At 39.1% G+C, this 16,998-nt stretch overlaps 1 protein-coding gene across 1 annotated transcript in view; it reads left to right on the forward strand.

Annotated features, from left to right (window-relative positions):
- Positions 1-16,998, forward strand: part of MAP7 (microtubule associated protein 7) — a gene marked incomplete at its 5' end in the record, with an annotated part of 111,414 nt that overhangs the window by 48,666 nt on the left and 45,750 nt on the right. The window contains 2 exons of the mRNA XM_082305816.1: positions 6,821-6,889; positions 12,342-12,419. Of these exons, the coding sequence (XP_082161942.1) occupies positions 6,821-6,889; positions 12,342-12,419 (147 nt within the window). The remainder of the gene's footprint in view (positions 1-6,820; positions 6,890-12,341; positions 12,420-16,998) is intronic.

Here is a 16,998-nt window from a genome sequence, read left to right on the forward strand (position 1 = left end):
GTGTAATTTTGGTACACTCAAAGCATAGTTTTATAATAATCTTATGAGAAGGCACATCAGGTCCTCAACAAGATTAGGGCTCCAGAGTGTGCTCACGCAGTGAATAAATGAAAGCAAGGAGTAGCCTTGACTCTGTTCAGCTCAGACACAGCTGGTAGAAGCAGCAGCATAGGGAAGCTGGTCTGTCCAAGGTCACTCCAGCTTCCAGTACAGTGCAGCAGTACCAGAAGACATTGTCTCCACCTGTGCTAGAACAGATTGTCAGGCTACTTCTCCCCAAGCTCTTCTTGAGGGGTAGTTTCAGAGCTGTTATTGGCAAGTGGATTTTGTGAAAACTATAGTCTTTAACAAGTGTGCATGTGGGTTTTTTCTTGTGTATTTTTTAAGACTTACTGCCTCCCACATTTCTGAAGAGGAGAGCAGATCGTAACTTTGTCCTGACTTACTCTGAAGATTTTAATATTAGACGTCCAGCTGCTTGGTTTTTACCTTTTTATCTATCAGCTGAGCTGCATGCATCTTGGTAATTTTTGGCCAGCCATAGGACTTTCAGACCTATTTATCTCTGGAGAGATGACTGTCCTTTGTTCCCAAGCTTCCAGTTTTAAAATACAAGTAAAAGATAAGTATGGAGTGCAAGTATGGAATGAATGCAGTACTTAACTCTAGAGCAATAACCGGTGCTAGAATATTATTTAGTATATCATCTGTCTAATTATATATATGGATGCTATTGATAATACAAAGAATAAGAAATGCTAAAGACTTGCATTTTATATTTTACTGTAAACATGGAGAGTGGCTCTTACATGTGTACAAAGTACGAAAGTCTTATTCATAAGCTGTGGATATAAGAAGAGGTAAAATTCACAAACAGTAGGAAAGCTTTTATTCATGTGGAACTTTGTTTTTCCTGTACCCAGCCTCTGGATCATGGCTCACATCAATTTGTTAGTAGGACAAACACTCCAGTTTTGCCATTAGAAAGAACTTCACATCCAAACTTACTCTTTAGTCTTAAAGTTCAGTGCTGCTGCTTTAGAATACAACAGCCAGTTGCTGAATGCTCAGACTCTTATTCCAAGACGGGTATTCAGCGTTTCAGTCTTAATGTGGTTCTGCATTTAAGCTAATAAACTTTGTCAACTCTGACCTGTAGTTGCACTTTCAACACGCTCCACCCAGCACAGCAATACCTCTGATTTGGTCAATGTGCTAGCCAGTCACTGTTCCCAGTGGCTAGATAAAGCTGCGTAGAGTAGCCTCACTTCTTCATTCTTGCTTATACAGTCCTAGGAGGCTCTGTTTTCTGCTTAATTCTGACTAGTTCAAACCATGCATTTTTACATTGTGCTTATCAGGCATAAGATGCTATATAAAACAAGCATGTGAACTAAAGAGTGGGGTTTTTGGTTTTTTGAGCAATGTTCATAAGGAAGTAATTGGAGGTAGTGGAATTGGATGCTAAGGAGTAAAAAAATATAGCAGTTCTCAGTTAACTTTGTTCTAAATTTCCCAGTTTAATGCTGGATTCCCTTTGCTATGTATTGGAAACGCTTTTTGACCGAGGCACTCATTTGTTCCAGTTGTCACTTCTGGTACCTTCTCCATCTCCCAGCAGGCACCCCCTGGCACTCTTTGGCAGTTAGGTAGCTGTTCAGTCTAACCGGGGGATTAGCTGACAAGTGGCAGGGACAGAATAGCTAGATTTTTTCTCTTTTCCCTTTAGTCTCCCCTCCTCTGTTCTAGCTATTTCTTTTTTCTCCTGGCTGTTTTTCAACGCTTCCATCTCTCACTTGTGGAATTAGAGCAAGAAACTGGAAGGTGGTATCTCCTCTTCGCTGCTCGTTGCACCCTTTACCCAGAGTATCTGAACTGTCAGGCATGCATAGCTGTCTGCATGCATGCCTCAGGCTTACCTGTGCTCTCATCCATGGTTGTGCAGCCCTTGTACAGTTGCCCTTGTCAGACGTTTGCTAGGGTGCAGTTCTGCGGGGGCTGCTGTGCACGTCCTGACCCTGAGACGCGTCTGAGCACCGTCTTTTGCTTGTGGTCCCCAAGTGCCCTTTCCCACTGCATTTCATCTGTTGAAGATTCCACTTCTGGAAGCGGAGACCTGGTAGTACAGCTGCCTCTGTCCTGTGGCTGATGTCCTTCCTCAACTGAACAGAGCTTTAACATCATCTTTCCAGGTCTCCAGCCTTGCTGTGGGGGCTCTGTTTTTCCATTCACCTCACTGGGGATAGCTGGTTCATGTTGTGCAAACATGCATTTGATTTGCCACGGTCTGAAAAGCAAATGCTTGTAATCTGCACAGCTTCCCAGTTCAGTGTTTCCTTGGCATTCTGTGGTTTTTCCAGGGTTTGGGCAAATGTTCCTCCTGCTTTCCAGGGAACTCTCCTAGGGACTCTTACTTCTCAGTCAGGCTTTTCCCGCTGATGTGCTGTCTTGCTGAGTCTCTCAGGCCAGTCTCCTTTGACCAGAGCTAACCTGGCAGGTACTAAAAGCTTATAGTGTTCCTCCTTTTTCAAGGTTTCCTATGAGACTTTTCTTCAGCTTTGCATCTTTTAAGGTAGAATTTCTCTTTGTATTTGTCTTTCTTCCCACTGCTAGTAAATCCTGTTTCTGCTCACACAGACCTTTGGAGAAGTTGAGGATAGCTGGTTTCTTTACTTCAAGAGGAACAATGTAAGTTGACATCCTGTAGGAAATTGCTTGTCAGTCCTTCTAGATCTTATACTCATCCTGGTAATAGAAGCATTGATTAAACCTGTCTGAATGTGAACACATAAACATATCAGAACTGATCATAGATTTGTAAATAGAATTAATTTCCATCATGAAACTGCTGTTTTAGGAATAACCTGCCAGTTTTGCACTTGCCTTGGTTCAAGGTAAAACTGAAAGCTGAAGCTACAGAGATCCTCCCTAGTGCTGGTCAGCCTTACGCGTTCCTTTCAGCTCTGCTTCTGGAATGTTTAAATAATTAATTCTGTGCTGCAACTGGTTTTACTTCAGAGCTCAGTGTTGACAAATGTGTATGTATTTAGTAGCAATACATTCTCCTTCCTTTTCTTTTCTCCTTCCTTTTCTTTTCTCCTTCCTTTTCTTTTCTCCTTCCTTTTCTTTTCTCCTTCCTTTTCTTTTCTCCTTCCTTTTCTTTTCTCCTTCCTTTTCTTTTCTCCTTCCTTTTCTTTTCTCCTTCCTTTTCTTTTCTCCTTCCTTTTCTTTTCTCCTTCCTTTTCTTTTCTCCTTCCTTTTCTTTTCTCCTTCCTTTTCTTTTCTCCTTCCTTTTCTTTTCTCCTTCCTTTTCTTTTCTCCTTCCTTTTCTTTTCTCCTTCCTTTTCTCCTTCCTTTTCTTTTCTCCTTCCTTTTCTTTTCTCCTTCCTTTTTTTCCTTTGGTTCCCCTTCCCCCCCTTCCAGATAGAGAAATTGAGGGGTAGTTTTCACTTTCATACTATGCCATATAGTAATGGTAGAGCTGAGAGAGAGAGGAGCTAAGTATCTTTTGATTCCCACTCAGGGTCGTCTTATAGACCATGCTACATCCTTAAAAGACCAAAATACAATAATGTAGCGCACATATCAGGATGGCAGCAGAATCCTTTATGTTGCTTTGGTGATGTTGTCCTCCAGTTTATTTTGCAAATATAACTTCTAAATTCACAAGTATGTGACCTAAAGTAATAAAATTTCACATGTGACATTTCTTTCTATGCTATTACAAAATGAAGATGTAGTAACTTATTTTGGATTCTTTCCGTTGTTTTCTGTGATTCAGTTAGGTACTTGATAATCAACTACATACTTAGGTATTTAGGCAACACAAAATCCATTTTAAGTCAGGTATTTAACTTGTATTGCCAAAGGAATGTATTGTTCACAGTACTGGACTAGATGGTCTCCAGAGATCCCTTCTAGCCTCAACCACTTGGATTCTGTGTTTGTCTTCTCCAGTATATCTACACTATTACCCAGGCTGGCTTCAGCATTTTAAGTTTCCAGAATGCGTCACAGAAAAATATCCTCTTATTTCTAACACTTCTTTATGCAACTTATATTGCCTCCGTGTAAAGATAGCGGTTCAAGATAAGCAGCAGAGCAAGTATTAGGTAGTTGAACGATGTCTCTCCTGGCACGTGTTAGGTTATTGAGTCTTGCTGGAGCTAGTGTTGTCAATATTTAGGTTTGGATTTTAGATGTTTAGTTGTCCGATTAATCTGTTTGTATCTTAGAGCAAGAGTGGGAGCACACCTACACTAGTTACTAGATACTTGTGCCAATTCTTATTTGATATCCAGCATCATTAAAATTCATGGTTGTGCCATCTGTTCTTTTCTTCGTCACTTGTCATATGAGTGGTCACATGAATGTGTACTCAAACTGTATCACAAAATATTCCAAGGAAATGTCAGACAAGAGGAAAACGGAAAAAGATATTCTGTGTACCTAGGCTCTGTTACAAGTGTATTATCTGGACGGCTTTTAAACCATTGTTTTGAAGTTAATGGAGTATTGCATAATCCTGTGGCACAACGCTTGAAGAAAATAATGCATGTGCACTGTATGAGACAGGCGAAGAAACTCGTGCTGAAGCTGTTAGAACATCAGTCCTCTCACTAATGCTCAGAAACAATATTTTTACTATTTTACAACAGTTTCCTCTTCTATATGATGCTCCAGGCCAGGCTGATGGGAATCATGACATAGGTTCCCCATGTGTTAGAGTTCCCTATGTATTACAGCGGCACTTGTTCTGAGAATGTTTTAAATGGCTGATTGAGGCAGGAGGAAAGTCTGTTTCACCTCCCCCCAAGTTAAGGTAGTAGTAAGATATAAACAGTTTAAATGCACTTTCTCTGGTGAATAAAACACTTTTTTTTCAGGCTTAGTACCACCCATTTGGAACACTGAGAGGAAAAAGTATGGGTTTTGACAATGGTAGATCCTACAAGGGCTGGAGGTGCAAGTGTTCAGTGTTGTGCAGATTGTCTTGCCAAAAATCAGTCCATCTACCTACCTATAGGTCAAACTAATCCCTTGTATGAGGCCTTTAAAATGGCAAAATACTAAAATCTTTTGTTGGGCTGCCTTTAAGGTGTGCCAGTTCTTATTGTGATTTGGAACCAATATTTGTTAGGTTCAACAGTAGTTACTGCTGTTGATCGCAAGAGACATAGTACAGTTGTCAGGGAGGGGAGTCTCTTATTTTTGACAATTATTTAAAATTTCTCACATGATTTTTTGTTGTGAGATGATGTGATTTTTGAATGCTGCTCTTAGCAAAACATTGCTCATTTGATCAATGTTATTTTTCTATTTTCCTCACCTGCCCCCCCCCCCCCCCCCAAAAAAAAAAAAAAAAAAGCGTACGGTAAGTGTCACATAGGTTCCTCCTGCTACCTTTTATCCTTATGTTCATCCTGAAACATGCCTGTGGAAGGAGGTAAAGGGGAAATAAAGACTTTTGTCAGGCCATGTAGGGAATGAACTCACTGAGGCACTAAGGCCTGAGTGTACATTGTTAAAGCTGACAAGCATAGGAAATTGCTTGGAGCCTTCTGAAAAAAACAAAACAAAACAAAAAAAACCAAACCGCCAACAACTTTTAAAATTATGGTTTCTAAACTGGATCTAATACAGTAATGTCTGTTTAGCTTTTAAAGCTGGAGTAATCATTTTTTTCCAACTTTCATTTCAAGTGATATTTTAATTTAAATGAATTGGGTGGGTTTTTTTTCCTCCCCTAAGCTTTATTGATATAACTGTCTTTTTATCCTTGTTTGCAAATACTTTCAAGCTGTTTGTGGAAGCGTTCTTAGAATTCTGGCTGTCTTTAGACTCTTCCCAGATTGCAGCGTTCTGGACTCCTCACACTCCTGTAGTGGAGCGGCTGGACACAAAGATGAGTTGTCAGCTGAGAAAATCATGGTATCTAATTTCCTGTCTTGGCTTTTAATTAAATAGATGCTGAGCCAAGGATACGGTTGTGATTTGAAGTATGATAATGAATCTTTTGGTTTTTCTTTTTAAACGGTTGTTGAAAGGGCATTCAGAGCTACAGAATTCTCTCTTTTTAGACTGACAGGGCCTGATCAAAAGTCTTTTGAAAATAATGGGAATCTCATCTCTGTTAGGTTTCATTCAGGTTATAAATTATCCTCTCTTCAGTTCTGGATAATGACTGTGTTAGTAATTTGTGAAGAGTCTATGTAGTTTTTACTAGTATCTTGCACCATGCCTTGAGAAACCTAGGATTTGCAAGTCACCTGTAGCAACACAGTTTCTTCATTGCATCCAAACATTGCAGCATGTTTGAATGTTTGCTTCTTCAAAGTCACTCTGCAGGTTCATGCTGTTATTCCCACTAACTTGCTTTTATCAGTGTGATTAATCCAGCTTCCTCCAAGGGAAATTAAATTTAAAAAAAAAAAAAAATTAAGGCTGCTGTTCTTTGGAAGTAGTGGTTTCCAAAGCATCACTGAGAAGAAAGAGGAAAAATTAGCTGCGTGTATAGCATTAGCATAGCATGTAAAAAAACTTACACACCTTATTAAAAATGACATTGTTAAAATGGAATCTTCTTGTGGCTCTTTCTTCGACTTGAATGGGGAACGTCTATTGTGGCTTCAATGTTTTCTGTGTAACCTTCAGGGTTTTTTCTATGCAAAAGGCTGTAGAATGATATTAAAATGCTATTTCAGAATGGTCATGTTTTAAAGAGAATTCAGGAATGTTTAAGTTGCATTATAATAGGGTGGTTGAACTGTTGTTTAGTAATATGGTTAATTAATCTCTTTCCTTTTCTTCCTTATTTTAGCAGCTGAAGGTTCTAAAATACAAGACAAGAAAGTCACTTCAGGACAAAGCAACACCGGAACTAAACCAGGTACGCCAGCCTTTCCCATAATAAGGCTGTTTGCTTCAATGGTATGAAAAACAGCTGTCTTCCTACAAACTTTTAAAACATTTTATGCTTTTATACCTCTCATACTGTTTCAGTCAAAACACTATCGGTGACTGTTCATATTTAGTTAGGCTGGAGTCTCTGATTGTTTGCAAAGAAGCAACACGGAAAACAATCTACTTTTATTTTAGTACAGTTTAAGAATGAGGATTGGCAAGTGAGATAAGACAACAGAAGCCACTATACCTGCATCTATGCTTGCATGAGAATTATCTGCTGTAGCCAAGGATTTATAGCTTTATATAGATATGCTTCTGTTAAGACATTTCTTTGCTTAGCACAAAGCATGCCGTATTCTGTAATACACTCTGTGCAGTGAGTAGATGTTTGTCATTACTTCACCATACCTGGTTGGTACATCGTGTGGATTTAATTGAAGATTATGTAGTTGTAGATGTCCCTGCGAATTGCAGGGGGTTGGACTAGATGACCTCCAAAGGTCCCTTCCATCCCAAAGCATTCTGTGATTCTGTGATTAATTCACTGTTCACTTACACAGTTGAAAGCCTATGTACTAAAATGCTTAATGTAATCCCTGATGCCATGAGTCTGTTACGCTTGCACGATTAGACCAAGATCCAGAAGAGCACTTAGATATCTGAATTCTGCCTGTGTTGTAATTCTGGTACCCAAGCTTAAAAATATGCTATTAATAATGATCTTGTAGAGATGCCTAAGAAAGCATAGGTGCTTGTGTTGCTGAGGGCTAGGCACACTGTAAGCACCCCTGTTTCAGCTCCTTGACAGCCTGGCGGCTCAGTGACTGTTTTGTACCGACAAATTCTTCTCTATCCCCAAACCGGGTACCTTTTGGCCTACGTCCCCAGAGAGAAGCAATCCCAGTGCTGTCTGTGTTCAGATCACACTTTGCATGCTCTGCCAGGCAGCTCTGGGTCCAGCACAACGTGCAGCATTCATAGCTGCTCTCAATCAGAAAGGCAACGGGAAGAAGAGGAGAGAATGGAGGTAACATTACCCACTTCCACAGCAAAACCAGAACTCTTGGAGTTGGACAGTGTTCAATATCCACTTTATCCTGCAGTAGTTTAATCCCAGTTTTCATTTCTCAGGAGGGTGTCCTAGCCGCTCCTATGTTCTCTTTACCTATGTTGATATGTAGAAGGAAAGCAAAATTCCTGGGACTGGAGAGAGGGAGGGCACAGGCATGCACCTGCACCAAGCTGGTGAGAATCTGTGTTGAAGAGAGAATTCCTGAGAGCTGATGGTTTGGTTTTTGTTTCTTTGGGGTGGTGTTGTTTTTCTTTAGACTGCATATGAATTTTGTGTCAAACAGTGTTTTGGTTAAAAACCAAACCAAAGAGTTTGCAGCAGGAGTGACAGCTGTCACTATAAACAATGTCATTATTGTCTGGAAGGTGTCTACAGGCTGAACAAATATTAGGAGTCCAAGGCAACTCTGAATGTGTGCATGGCACTGCAAAGGGAGCTAGACAAAGGGAAAGAGTTTGAGATCCAAGCAATGCATTTTTTCAAATAATGTTGTGGCTTACATTTCTTTCTCCCTGCAGCACCCCTGTGAACTAACATACAAACTGGCTGCTGTTCTACGCTGGATATCCCTTTTAGTTTCTTTAATACAAGAAATTAGCACCCTAGGAGTCCAGGGTAGAAGGGAAGCAGCCATTTGTGAGAAGAGATTGAGAGGATTATAGATGGAAACAAAGAATAGTAGTAGTGTGACTTTTGAAGTCACGCTGAGTGCAGCTGATAGTTACCTGAACCACAGAAACTGGCCATATGTAGTACATACATATGACAATTACTAATTTAGCAAAATTACAACCTAATTTCTACAAATGTCAGCTGTGCTTAAGAGTTCAGTGAGTATTAATTATATAGAAGATTTGAAAAGTTTGCATTTTCCTTTTGTTAATATAATTAGGGACCAAAAAGACTGACATTGCGGTGCTGAATTTCTGCAAAATACCATTCCTGGCTTCTAAGCTCTTTTAAATGAACTAATAAATTCTTAAAAATAACCTTGAACTAACAGTAAGTGTTGTAAGTTTATGAAAATACTGTTTTCATATGTATTTTAGAAGCTTAATTTCCGGCAATAGGTACAGATTTATTTCCCCTTTATAGAACTATGGGTTATTGAATCTCCAAACATCCCTCTTAGGCATAATATTAAGCATTTCTGTGTTATGTGAGTGTAGTGAAATAGCTTGCTTAGTGTGCGTTCACATGCATTGCATCACAACCAGACTGCAACTTCTGCAGCAGCATGCGGGTCTTCCTGGGGTGTTCTCTGTAAGGCTTTGCATATGCCCAGTTATCAATTATTTCTGTAAGAATTAAGGAACTCTTGCAGGATTTGTTGCAAATTACATGTTTCCCATCTCCTTGTGCAGCAACTTAAAGCTATTGCCTGATGAGGAATATGAGCAAGAAAGAGTACAAGGTACCCTGTGTGTTTGTCCTGGTATTCCTACTGAGTAAGAAGAAATGTCAGTTCCCCAGGTATTTGCCTGGCGGGTTGTTAATGAGCAGAGGCATGAGAGACAAAATGGGGAGCAGGCCCAGTGAACTTTCTTGTTTTGCCACAGTTTGAAGCTATTGAAGCTATGTACTGGGGGTGTCAGCAGATCAGCTGGATTCAGAATGCAGTTGTTGGAGACTGGGCTTGTAGCCAAACTATGAAGGATCATTTTCAAGGCTTACAAAAGACATTTTAATTAACAGTGTAAGATTTGCACCAGTAATGTATGCTCCAGCTTCTAGCAGCGCAAAGGCAATGCTGGTCTGCCACAGAGGTGTTACCTCCATCTTTGTGCTAATATTGATTTAGTTCTTTGTGCTCCCAAATGCATGCAAAATAGCTTGTTACTGAAGACATACTGACACTCTGCATAGCCTGCAACTTAATGTGAATTCTTTAGGATTGTTCTAGAATCCTGGGGTGCTGGGAGAGGGGCTCTGTGTGTGTGTGTGTGTGTGAACACTATCAGGTGTGTGATACAGGAAAAATAATTGGATATCTTCAAAAAGAATGGCAGAGGGTAGCTTTAAAAATTTATTTTATTCCTTCCATTGCTTATAATTAGGAATTCTTAAGGGAGACCTTTTCAGTTTGCTTGTCCATATAACCCTCCTTCCTCTTTGAAGAATCGCTGCTTCTGCCCGACAGGGAAATCTCTCCTCTCAGGAAAGGAAGAAAAACCTGGAAGGAGAATAGTACATTCTGAAAGAAGCAGGATTTTACGTTATTCCCCAGTGTCTCATCATTCGCTGTCAAGTTGATGTTACATTGACTTTGCTGACAGCCCTTGAAGGGAATACTTGTTTTCCAGGGGAATTCATATTGGGTGTGCATTATACCACTAGCACTAATTACTCATGCTACAGAAATTCATGTCTTGTGAATCTCATGTGCCAGCCACAAGAGAGAAGGAATATTATTACCCTTCTGACCTGTGTCTGCGTGCCGAAGAGACCGCATGCAAGTCAGCACACTTCTTAACATCAGCCAGATGTTAATCTGCACCGTACATTGAACAAATCAATGGCATGACCAGGCATAGTTTCATAAATGGCAGCACTGTGTGCTATTCAACCAATATTAAAGATTTGATCTGTAACTGGGTGATGGATTACCTTTGTCTTTGCTGGTGACTTGTTCACTTGTTGCACCTTTCATTGGGGCTATCGTGTTTGAATGGTGTTCTTCCCACCAGCTACGCAACGGGTTTTCTCCTTGCACCTCTTACTTTGCATCACTATTAATGCAATGAATTGGGGTTATAGTCTTTGACCATTGTTGAGATGATAGTTTTTTCACTGATGAGAGTTCAAGAATAATTAAACTGAAGCTAGTCGTCAGTGAACTCTCTCATCCAAGAAATCCTGTCATCCTGATGCAGAAAATTCTGTTACGAGTATGAAATGCGCATTACTGATTTTTTTTTTTTATTTTTTTTTTTTGTCTAATTCAAATAACTATTCAAAATCTGTCTAGCACATCCTCACTTCAGGGATTTATTTTTGCAAATATCTTTAACCTCATTTTTATGACCCGTTGTATGATTTTCTAGTAACTTTCTTTCATAGCTATGCAGTCTATACACAAATAGGCTGACTACATGTTTTTACAAATTGCTTACTTGTGTATTCGCAGTGAATAGTGAAGAGGATCTGTTGTCTTGTTTTTATGTGCACTTCCATGGCGACAGTATTCTAGGTAGTTCTTTATCTTAAAATACTTAAAAACTGAGTTCCCCTCAATACTAAAATAAATCAGACCATTTCTTTGTACCCAGAAGTCTTTTTGATTTTTCTGTGGTGTTTTTTGTTTACTTGTGGTTTTATTCAAAGCAGACTTTTTCAGTGCTAGTAAAAAAAAAACATGAAATGAAAAGCTTCCCAGGTTTAACAGAACAGGCTAAGGATGAGTAGGAAATTAGTTTTGGCAGCATGCTGAGATGAATTGGTAACTTGGATTTTGTTCCCTTTTTGTCTGGAACAGCTCCATTGCTGAGGCTGGAAGTAGGATGCTAGCCGTTGAACATTTTGTTGTTTTCCAGAGAACTCACTGAGCAAGTGATGTTTTTCCAACCAAGCCTGAATTTTTATAGTCAAGCCTGGGCTCTGACACAGATTTTTCATATTATTCTTAGTCATATTGCTGTGATCCACGTGGCCAGTTGCTGATATTTTTAAAGAAATCATGTAGTTAACTTCCAATCTACAAGCATAGTTGAGGAAACTATCATCTTGCTTTACTGGTATTATACCAGTCTATGCATGTGATGCACTGTCTTAATGTGTCCACCAGAGCTTTTAACACGTGTGCACACAAACATCTGTGGAGATCAATATCATGCTATCTTTAGAAGCTCAACAAGAACTCCTACAGTGTTTTGATCCAACCTGTTTTGCTTGGGTACTGAGCTTCTTCAGTCTTGTGAAATAGGTCTTATTGGGTTTTTTGAGGCAATACTGGTAGGAAGAGGGTGCTGCGTTATAATAGAATTTCCTGTGGATGCATTTTGGAGGGAGGTTATGGAATAATAGAAAGTATTTTGTCAGCATGTTCTCAAGCAATTGATTTGTTATAGGCTTGGAAACAAAACAAAACTTCTTCCTGGGTTTTCACAGGCTGTAGTCTTGCTTGGAATTCAGAGTTACAACTTAGTCCGTTCTTCGGGAGTGTTCTACATCTTGGTAATTAGAATACATTCATGTTTTTTTAATTGTTCCATCTTTTTTCCTAAGGTGAATTTCTGGAAATGTGATCTATTTTGAAAGTAGAGTAACTGGACTTGTTTAATGGTCATTCCCATAAAAGCTTGTTTATGGTACTATTTGATTTTATGCAATATGCCTAATATTTTCCCCCTCCCTCCATTTACAGATCATCCAACAATACTAAAGGTTGATGACAGGCAACGGCTTGCTAGAGAACGGAGAGAAGAACGAGAAAAACAGCTAGGTAAGGCCTACCCTATATTGTTTGGGGTTTTTTATGGACTACTATCTACATGCAATGTTTTTGCCAGTTTGCTTTTAGAAGTATTGAGCAAACTGATTGTGCTAGATATGCAATAATGTCATTCTAGATACACTATTATATCTTTAAAGTAGATCTTTTAATTCACGCACATCTTGGGATTCGTCATTGCTATACGTGTCACATACCTATTACTTACCATTGTGAATCTGAATGAAAAGTGGATTGATTTCTGAAATCATGCAAGGAAGCTTCACTGATGTAAATGGAATATTCAAGTTTTAGAATTTTTTTTACCAATAAAGATTAGACGTCTTAATATGTTGAATGCATCCTTTATTGCCTTAAAATAGAATTGCAGAATATGTTGCCAATGTGTGGTTTGAATTTTTCTACATAAACTTGGATTTTTGTCAGGTAAAAGCTTTAGTAGGTGTCAAATAGATGTGCTTAATATATTATAAAATGTCACCTGTGCATGAGCATGCATAACCCTATTCAAGTGAATAGGGAAGGTGAAGGTTACTTAATAAGTGGCTAGTGGTGAGCGGTACACTGAGTGGGGTGGTGGGACAATTATAGAATTATGTGAAGCCAAATTGATGGCTTCCTGAAAGCTATTTATACGTTTGGCTGCCACAACATTCTGTAGCAATTGGGAGGTTGGGGAGCACAAGTATTTCCTTTTATTTTTCACATGTTCACCCTGATTTCTTTGGATGCTGCATTGTTCTTATGGCTTGAGAAACAGAAGTTCTTTATTTCCATTTTCTAGCTTCTGTAAGTTTATAGAACTGTATCATAACTCCAGCCAGAGTTATGCTGCTTTTTCTAACCTGGAGGGCCATGATTTATTGCCATCTGGGTCTTAATAGCATTAATATCCTTCCTTCTGTACAGCACCTTATAACATTGTATTAGCCGTGCATGAATCACTAGGGTTGTTTTGGAGGGGAAAAAGAAAGTTTTGGTTTTGCCTTGCTCAAGGGGGTAACGTGACAGGATATTTGCCAATCCCTAAAAAGCTGCTCCTGGAGTTGAGGTTGATGGTATGCATAGACTTAGTTTCTTCAGGTTCCAGAGCAAATGGAGGTTACTGGACCATTTTAATTAATTTGTCATAGATGACACTTCCATGTCTTGAATATGTTCTTTTTTCAGATTCGATCCTTGTGTAGTAACAATGCTTTATTCAAGTGCAGAGACAGATGCTTTCCTTAAGTTTTTGTGAACCCTGATTTTTCTAGCTATTGATAAATTAATATCTGTTACTGGAAGGACATGACTTCTGTTGAGAAACGTGTCGTTTTGTGTGACATATTTTAAAAGCGACATCAAACTGTAGAGTTTTTTTAAGTTGATGTGGAATCCTTCATGCCTAAATGGGAGAGTTCTGCATGTCCCCGTGATGTATGAGTGTATTGTGTGTTCTTGTGTGAAGAATTATTTTGAACTAACAAGAAAATTGAAAGTCGCGTTGTACTTTCATCTGTATATTTGTCTTCTAACATTATGATTGAGGAGCTGTCTCTTGAGATTTGTGTTCCAGTGCAGCAAAGCAATGATTTTTACAATGGCATGCAAGCGTCATTTTTTTTTTCAGTGCAGAACCTAGATAATCAGTCACTCATGTCATGTGAACCATAGCAAAGAAATACCTAAGCCGTCTGTCTTAAACATCAAGTTGTATAATGTCGTTACATAAATGTGTCTCGCTGAAAATTAGAGTTGGATTTTGTTAACACCGGGGCATCAGCCATGCAACAGTAAAGCAACTGAAGGAAAGAATTTTTTTTTTTTAATAGAATTAGATTGGATTTAAACTTAATTCCTTTCCTTTTGATTCAGGGGATCTGTCAAGTTTAGCAAGGGCTTCTTTTTAAGTAGAAGTTAAGAATTTCAGTCATACCTCAAGTGAAATTATTTGCTGCTGCCAGTGTTCAGTTCTGTAAGTGTAAAGCTGGTAGTAATCTGTAACAATTTCATTTTGTACTTTCAGCAACTTGAACTGCAGGAGGTCACTTTATCTTTTCATGAAAATTAAGTTGTTCGACCCTTCTGTTGAGATCATGTGGAGCACCAGTTTAATAATGATTGTGTTTCTTTATTGGGCAATATTCTGGTGTTAAGGAAGGGTTGATTTGAGACCTATTTTTTCCCCCTTTTGTTACTGTCAAGCTTTAATTTTTTTCAAGTTCTGCTGTGCTGCGATAGATGTGGCTTTCACTGTGTTATAACGGGTCAGTATGCGCTCTGCACTCTTGAGGATTTGCTTGCACCTGGCAGTCATATTTTGGCAGTCTTGTTTTACTTAGACTTTGGTGTCTACCTCTTCTCTTCTTAATGAGAGTTTAGGGAGTAGAAAAGATGAGTGCTGTCACTTTTGTGTCTAGATACATATATCATATGTGTGGTGGGACTGTTGGTATCTGCTGTTTCTTGAGCATCACGTTATGCTACCTAATTGAAAAGAATAAAAAGGCTTCTACAAAAACGCCCCTTTCACCTTAGTGTATTCATGTCTAATTTTGGAACTTTCTTTAAAAAATGTAGAAGAGACACAGGGATGTGTATGCTATTTCAGCTAATCACCCCATCAAGAAGGAAGGATTTTTTAGTTTCTTCACTGTAGGAAAGGCATTGCTTTTGAAATGCCATCCCAACACTTCTGAAAGATGAGTTCTTTGGCTTTTTTTCTGTACAACTCATGTTTTCCATGACTAATAAGTTGTATCGATTTTTGGATTTTTAGCTTTATTCTCTTAGACTTGCCTTTTCATGTGGGCAGAAATAAAGGAATTGCTTAGCAGCCATGCTTCAAGTTTTTTATTCCCCTGAACATTTCATAATGTGCGTATTACTTGTTGATATGCACATTCAGACCTTTAAAGGATCATTAGGGTAATCTTTACTTGATTCTATAAATAATGCTTCCAGTGTGTCACTTGCTCTTTAGTAATCTTGTTTGCATTTTGTGCTGTTTCTGCTAGCACTCTTTACTACAGTGCCTATGGGTGAAATTAACATCTCTCCTTTAAAATAGGAATATCAGATCTCTCAGTACGAGACCAGCCCTCTTGGGCCATGCAAGATGGGAATCCCAAGAGAGGCGGTGGTAGGTGAGGGTGATAGCTGTCAAAAGGGCCTGTTCTTAGAGAACAGAGTGAAGGGAGCTGTCACACTTCTGGCTCCAGCTTGGCACTGTGGTTCCTTCTTCACATGTGTCAGGCTGACCGGCTGGGTTTGGCACTGGAGGCTGTGTGAGACACATGTCAGTACTGAGTTGTTTGTGAAGACAAACATGGTAGATGGCCTGGTCAAACTGGAAAAGTTTAATAAAAGCTATTGCTTTTTCAGTAGGGGGGCTTCACCCTTAACTCTGCCATATTGGTTTTATCTGTACTGGCAAATTAAACAGTGCTGAAGAGTGTTCCCTGGTGCTGAAACTCTATTGTTCTTGCTGTTAAACTGTTATGATGGATCCTGGCAGGGTTTTGGCTCCAGCCAACTCACTGTCTCCTCGCTGATTGCCAGACAAAGTTTGGGAATTGACAAGGGAGGCCCATGGGCTTTTCCTCATGTGTTGATTGAGTACTGTCACCATTTTGGAGCGTAGTTTGGTAGTACAGGTTAAAGTTGTTCCATGCCAGTTGGTCTCTGGGCACGTTCCATTGATTAGCATAGACCTGGTTCTCCCTAACTGGAAAGAAAACTCAAAATGTGTTTTTTCGACAGGGAAAGTTACTTGGATTTTAAAATTGGTTTCATTCTGATAGCCTTAGATAGTGGCCTAGCAAAGAGGAAGAGTTGGGGATTTCTCAATTTTACTTCACCGTATCTCCGTCCCTGATTCTTGAGAAAACTATTTTAAGTCTTACGTCTGTGCATGTTTTATCTACACTAATCCTGCTTGAAGACTGACCTTTTTTATCACAATTATGATCTTGACAAGGACACAGGGCTCATTTAGTTTCTGACATTGGGAACAAAAGATGGTAATCCTTCCATCTGATTAACTCTTCATTTAAGGAAATGTGTTATTAATCTTAGTTTTTAGAATATGGCTGAATTTCAGGTTGGCTAAATCCATTAAGTTCCTAATACTTACAATGCATAAGCATTAAAGTAATATTTTAAAGATCACGTTATGATATGTATTCCTCTCCCATTTGAAAGTGATCATTGGCAAAATATTACATTAATAAAAACTACAATTTGTTTCTGTCAGTGAACTCCTTCTGGCTTATTCTCTTCTCTGGCAGTTGGGGACAGAACTATATCCAACATTTCCACAGTCAGAAGCCCCACAGAAACTAGGAATCAGTGACCCTAGCATATGAATCATTTTGGGATGTCCTCAGAGGACTTGAGTGTCAGAAGGGTTTATAAGGCAAGAAAACAATTTTTACATAAGATTAGTTTAAAAAGTTCTGTGCTGAATGTCCCTCAGAGCATGGTTACTGGGGAAAGGTTGGCTTAGAGAATCTAACATCAACTTCAGCTTTAATTACAGCTCTGAAGTTCACCTTTTAATTCATTCAGTCAACCATTTCTGTGGCCT

Source organism: Platalea leucorodia, assembly GCF_965183815.1.
Source record: "Platalea leucorodia genome assembly, chromosome: 3".
Lineage (NCBI taxonomy): Eukaryota > Metazoa > Chordata > Aves > Pelecaniformes > Threskiornithidae > Platalea > Platalea leucorodia.